At 40.2% G+C, this 7,026-nt stretch overlaps 1 protein-coding gene across 3 annotated transcripts in view; it reads left to right on the top strand.

The window, feature by feature from the left end:
- The window catches only part of LOC107296278 (protein NDRG2-like), a 47,178-nt gene that overhangs the window by 12,272 nt on the left and 27,880 nt on the right, over positions 1-7,026 (top strand). For all 3 annotated transcript variants that reach the window (XM_029286022.1, XM_015825623.1, XM_015825624.1), the window contains one exon: positions 6,185-6,290. In XM_029286022.1, the coding sequence (XP_029141855.1) occupies positions 6,185-6,290 (106 nt within the window). The remainder of the gene's footprint in view (positions 1-6,184; positions 6,291-7,026) is intronic.

The following is a 7,026-nucleotide window of genomic DNA, read 5'->3' on the forward strand; positions in this document are numbered from 1 at the left end:
GGCAGGATAACGCTGACTTCCACGCCGTTTTCTCTTCCGGACTTCTTTGGGTGAGTCTTCAAGCTTTCCTAGCTGTATAGACTGAATCCCACCTTCGTCGCCAGTGTTAAGTCCGGAGAATAATGGCGCTTGAGACGAAGCATTTCTAACAAGTCTTTATTCTCTGCTTCCAATCTACGAACAACCCGAGCAGAGGCACACAGGCCTCTATTTATACCTTCTGATCCCCGGGCAACTTCAACCAATCACGAGGCGGTCTTTTCCCGCCTTGCACATGCGCGCAAGGCCGGCGCCACTCAGTCTGGTCCCGGGCAGCTTTTGCAAATGCCCGGGACTCTTGCAACGTCCCGAGCCTGCTTTTGCAGGCTCAGGACACAACAGTAACTGTAGGAAAATTATCTATTGCAAGCTATCATGTATCATAGACTGGAAGATATGGAGTTCACAGATTAGTTGCCATCAATCCAAGATGAGCCCAGAGCTGCTTAAGATGGGTGGCTACATAAAGCTTTTATATAAATAATAAATCAGAAATTCTATTCTCTCCTTCTAAACTGGAAGTAGAATTAAAGGCCTGGGTCTCAAACAGTTCGCCAGTTTTATAATTGAGCTGTATGAAAGTAGATGGATAAGCAGCAAATATGAGGTTAGCTATGGCAGAGACTGTTTTAGTTTATCATATTTCCTATCATTTATGCTATTTAGACCCAGGTCTTCTCCGTCTTGGCTGGTTCAAATATCACACTTGGCATAATGTGGTTTATTAGTTTTGGCATGGATTGTTATGTGAACCCAGATATTGAGGTTTATAAGCTATTATTTATGGCTTAGTGTGAGGTGTGAACCTAGCTATTAGTGGCTTGTTCTGCAAATCATGGCTTACCACACTTTTTAAAGCTATCCACAGACTGATAACAGCTCTCTGTGGTTTCAAATGAGGCTTTCCCATCCTAGAAATTCAAAGACCTCCTATAACAATGTGGTTGCCCTACCAGGAGCTTTGCCTTTCCCCCAAATTTACCCATTTTGCGTTATACAAAACCTTGCCATACAAACCAAACTGAAGTAACAACTCTCCACAGAAATCCTAGCTTTAAGCAGCCTGCTTCTTATTTGCTGTTGCCACATTGTAGTATACAGGTAGTCCTCGAATTACAACCATATTTGGGCCCAAAATTTCCATTGATAAAGCAAGGTGGTTGGTAAGTGCGCCATGCCCAATTTTATGACTTTTTTGTCATGACTAAGCGAAATCACTGCATTTATAAAGTGAACCACACAATCGTTAAGTAAATTTGGCTTCCCCCATTGACTTTGCTTGTTGGAAGCCAGCTGGGAAGATCACAAATGTTGTTCACATGATCCTGGGACACTGCAACCCATTGTAAATCTGGTAGCCATGCGCCTAAACTTTGATCACATGACTATGAGCATGCTCTGACAGCCTAAAGCATGAGAGCAGTTGTAAGGCCCTTTTTTCAAACAGTTAAACTAATGATTGTAAGTCAAAAACTCTCTGTGCTTTGTTCCAATTGTAGCATTTCAACCACTACACTTACTGGCCATCTACCTTATTGGCCAGAGAATAGGAAGCTAACTTTCTTGCTTTGTGGTATGATCTTAAGAAGTACCATGAATTTCAACCCTAGCAGCTTTCTTCATTGTTGTGTAACGGGGTTGCCAAATGTTCTAAACACCCTTGCCTTTGTGCTGGCAGCAGCAGCTTAAACCGTGGACACCAGCACAAGGCTATGCTTATCACTTCCCTTTATCCCTGAATATTAAGCAGCTTTGAAAGGCATAGGAGCAGGCTGAGCTGTTTATCAGTCCATTGGCCATTCTGATGCACCATTGTGCACCTGTTGCAACGCCTGCCTGTCATGCACCTAGAGAAATAATTGCTTAGTCATGAACCCCTTGACTGGACTTGAAGTTATCATGTGGGCTCTCTTCCCCCATGTTTACAAAATAGGAATATTTGCCTACAGGGTTACAGTAAGGTTATATGACAAAACAGAGGGTTTTTTTAAAAAAAAAGAGGACAAGAAAACCTTTTGCCTACTTTGGATACCAATTAGCAATTTCTCTTTCTTGTTGCAAAAGTTTTATTATATCATCTGACCTCCTGTGAGGTGAGCCAAGCCCATGCTCCAAACTAGAAGACTGAGCTTTAGACCCTTGTCTGGCCCGGCTTTACCAAGCAAATTGCTTGTTACTTTGAACTGCTTGGCCCTCTTACATTCGCATTCCATCCCCTGAACTCGTGGGTGAATCCAGGAGACTTGGCCCCCAAGCTTACCAGCTGTTCCAGTCCTGTTCAGTCAGCTGCACATTTAGTTTTATTTATCATTCCCTCAGACAATAAAATTGTTGCTGCTGAGAGCTAGCAAAAAAAATAGAGCGATAGCGATTTCATTTTAGGTCTGGAGACAAAGCAAATAATAAGCAAATCTAAGCATGTATACAAACTCTCCAAAACAGCTAAACTGAAAACTAAGTGTATTTGGGAGCTCCAGAATGTTAACAGCTAGTTGGGGAAAGAAGAAAAAAATGAGGAAACAATTAACGAGGGAAAAGAGTTCGGAGAAAACATAACTAGGATTTCAATGGGGAAAGGGGGAAAAGGTTAGAATATAGCACAAAATTTGAATTTCTCTCCCGTCCGTTTTGTTTAAGTGTGACGATACTGTGCAAGAAGTCGATTATGGCCTCCCTCCAAAATGGCAATGAAGCTTAGTGTTGGCTTTGGGTATCTACTTAGGACCACCCTTCCATTCTGAAGAAAAGCGCAGGAACAAGCCAAGCCAAACAGGGTTACTGCCGTGGCACTCTTTTAATTCCCCACCATGTTTCAAAGATTGAAAAGGACTCTTTTGGGAACTCAGTTGCACCTTGGGTAGACAGAGGCGTTCTCAGAGGAGGGAAGGGGTGGCTGTTAAAAAAAAGTCAAAACCACACAATGGTGGCTATTGTCTTGACTTTTTTATTTTTGACTTGCCCTGTGAACATCCCTATGGGTGGAATCAAATAATTTAGGCAACTTCAGTAGTGCTTGCTAGCAAAACTGACTGCATCCTTTTGCCTATGCTGATGCTTGTTTTAGCAAAGGAAGGAGAAAGAAGGAGAGACTGTTAGAATTGCTGGCAGACCATCTTTTGCTATGGAGACAGAGGGCCTTTACCAGCCTCACCAATTTTGCGCCTATCTGGCTTTTCTATTTGTGGGGAAGTGGCTTCCTTGGACCTGATGAACCCACGCAGCCCTGCCAAACTGTCACCAGCTCTGAGGCTACTCATCTAGAATTGCTACAAAAGTAATAAAAACTACAACTGATAAAGCAGACTACAGGAGAGGCTATAAAACAATCCAAGATTAGATTACACTTCAGTCCTCTAACAGTAGCTGATATAACAGCATCCAAAGGAAGGCAGGAGAAATAACTTTGTAAATACTCATGTCAACATGGAGCAATTTTTCATCTGTCGCCTAAATGACTGCTGAAACTAAGACAAAACTGCTTGTAGAGATGCATGTTTTCATAAATGGACAGGCCATTAAGTGGGAAGGGGCCTCTTGTACTTTTTAAAAGAGACAGAATGTTAGAACTGCAACTTTTCTCACTGCTGTACATTATGGGTTCCAGTTTTTATCTCTGACCGTTCTTGTTCAGACTAAACTAAAGGAATAACTGACTGGTCAAAAGGAACACTATTGACATATTTTTAAAAATTCCGGGGGCGGGGGTCTGTCTGTAATTTTACAGTCATGAATATTGTTATGTGCCCATGTGGGTTGTGTTGTAGATATAAGTATACAGACTCCTCACTTTGATCTTCTCTTGATGTTGGACAGACTGTGCTGCAGGGCACCATTAAGTGTCATACCAGAAAGTTGTCTATGTAGACAAATTAATTAAAATTGGTGTTTATTACCACGTCAAGCAGGAACTGTAGACCATTTCAGAAGTTTCAGAACCTGCTTGTACATCTTAATTATTAGAAAATGGGCCAAGTATATACAGGGTTGGGCCAAATATACAAATATGAGTTTTTCTCTTGGGAATACTTGAAATACTCCACTATGTGGTTGTTCTCCTCCAGCACAAATTCATCCAAAAATGGATATAGATTGCCTATGTACGCAATAATTAAGATACAACAACCCTGACAACCTACAATGCATAAGTAGTGGCCTATTTGGCTTGATGGAACTATGCTCAGGTATTCAATCTCTCCTTATAATAATAACCATTATTTTCTGCTTGTCTGGGAAGTCATGCCTACTGCCAATTTATCCCTTTCCTGTGAGTAGGCTGGATTGAGCAGAATCAACAGAGAGCTTGAATCTACATTTCTTCAGTCAATCTAACACCTTAACCACTACATAATACCCTACTCTTCTAAAAAAGAGGGACAAAAAAGCAAAGTTAGTTAGCCACAATGCACAGTACACATTGTGTTTCATGTGGTGAGCTTATCCCAGGTTGTTCATCTCAATTCACCAGTTCCAACTCCTTTTTTTTTCTTTTGTGGTCCTCTTCCTCAAGATACTTATTACATCTAAATATACTACCTGTCTTCTGAGCTGCTTTTCTCATTTCCCCTTTTCCTCCTTTTTCTTGACTTGTGTTATTTTGGTTCTGGAAATAAATATCTGTGGGTGCCAAATAGCACAGCCCTTCCCTGCTTCTCCAGTTGCTTTTGAACACATTGAACTCACTTGTGTGCCATCAGAAAAAATCTTAGCAGGAAGGGCTGGGAGAATAAACAATGAACTTAAAGCAAAACAAAATAGAACTTGATTGTTTTTCATTATTGACCCAAGTCCTTCTCTGGGCATTATAAAAACTACAAGGTGGAGATGGTGTGTTCTCTGTGATGAATTGAACACTTGTTCTAAAATGTGGTAGAATAGACAACAGTAACATTACGGTTGACAAATGTCAAGCAAGGCTTGTTCTGAAAATCACACTTTCTAACCTACCAAGTCCTTCAGAACACAGTATTTTCAAGATAGGTTTTACAATTACAGATTATATTTATACGTTATAAATTTAATGTTTATATTGAAGGGTGAAAACTGGCATAAGGACCTTGAGCTGAACTCCAAGTAGGAATAAGTGGAAAACAAGCTATCAGGAACCATAAAACTTAGTAACAAATATGACTTTTTACCATAGTATCCCGAGGGTTGAAATCCCCACATCTTAAAGTTGCTGAGTTCACTTTTAGTCAAAAAAAACCTGTCAAAATAGAGATATACAGCTACAATATTGATGTGGTTGTTTTCAGTGAAGATACAGCATTCCAACATTAATAGTTTTTCATTAAAATAGAGGCTTCTGGAACCAAGGTTCCATTCCTTAAAGCTGGAAATATAGATGGTGAGAGGGAAGCAGGAAGAGAAATACCAGTTTTTCAGCTGCCATGTAGGTAACAGGACAATACGCAGCTCATAGAAGGGGGATAATCTGTCTTTTATCTGTGCTATGAGAACTTCCCTTCAACAAATTTTTTTTTTTAAAAAAAATAAACTTTAATTAAAGATACAGAGGTATTCCATGATAAGTTGTTTTGCTTTTTTTCTAGCAATTTAACTAGACTGAGCAATTGGAAGGAGGCAGATGTTATATGGATAAGCAGAATACATTTTGCAAAATAAGCTAACTAATCTGCAAAAGTCAGGATTATTTTTTTTTACATTTGTGTACAGTAATGGCTTCTTTTTTATGCAGACACTATATTTACCTAGTCCTAGCCTCACATACATAACTGACTTGACCCTGAGTAATGTTTGAACTTCTGCCAGTTCTCTGTTGTCTTTTGGCTCCAAAGGGCTTTTTTCCCCAGCATGTTGTTTGGTCTTCTTATATGGAAAAGCTGTGGTTGAAGCTGGGCTCCATAGGAACAATTTTTTGTTTGTGTGTATAAATGCATACAAGCTTCATTTACATAGAATTTGGAGCATCCTAAATTTGTCAGATTCCACATCACAGAGTGAGTGCTTGTGAACATGCAAAGTTTTCCCAAATACTTGAAGATGTTGCCTGAAGGTCTCGCCAGCCCTCTCAATTTAACTTCCCTTTCTATGAATTCAGGGTTATCCTCATTGCAATTACTCACACTGGGCTAGGATATTTACAATCTTTCATTTGTTCATCTTAGTCTCTCTTATTCTTCTACAGAAACACACAGTGGAGACACCTTATGGGGTTGTGACCATCACCATCCATGGAACACCCAAGCCCAAGCGTCCAGCCTTCCTCACCTATCATGATGTGGGACAAAATCGTAAGATCAGAACATACTCTTGGTTGGGGCTGTGGATGGTGGGAAACAGAGAGTTTCACAATTAACAGAATTCACCAAGAGAGTATATAGAACTTCAATTAAACTCATGCAGCCTTAAAAAGGTCTTATTGTTCTGGAAAAATCCCAAGAATTTCTCATTTGGCAAGATCAGAAACTTATGTATGTATATATACATGCAGTGTTGACTGTGTGTTTTATTAAAAGCTCAATTAAATCACAATTCCTAGTGGTAGCTGAGGGAAAAGAATGGAAATGGAAAAGAAGTTCTTTTGCAGTTTATGACCTACATATTGACATGACTTATACGGTATATACAAATACAAATATATATCTGAATTATTACAAATTTGGGAATGTGATGATTATTATTATTATTATTATTATTAATTGCATTTATATCCCGCCCTTCTCCTTTCGGACTCAGGGCGGCTGACAAATGATAAAAAGCTAACATATTACACCTAGTTAAAATTTAATTAAAATGAAATATTTGAGAATGTCCAATTTAAAAGTAATTAAAATCCCCTAGGCCAGTCCCGCTTGCTGGAACAACCACGTCTTGAGGGCGCGGCGGAAGGAAGGGAGATCAGGAATCACCCTGATCTCTGGGGGCAGTTCGTTCCAGAGGGTGGGAGCTCCCACAGAGAAGGCCCTCCCCCTTGGGGTCGCCAGCCGGCACTGTCTGGCCGACGGTACCCTGAGGAGACCCACTCTG

This window comes from Protobothrops mucrosquamatus, unplaced genomic scaffold, assembly GCF_001527695.2.
Source record: "Protobothrops mucrosquamatus isolate PMUCROS unplaced genomic scaffold, P.Mucros_1.0 scaffold2729, whole genome shotgun sequence".
NCBI lineage: Eukaryota > Metazoa > Chordata > Lepidosauria > Squamata > Viperidae > Protobothrops > Protobothrops mucrosquamatus.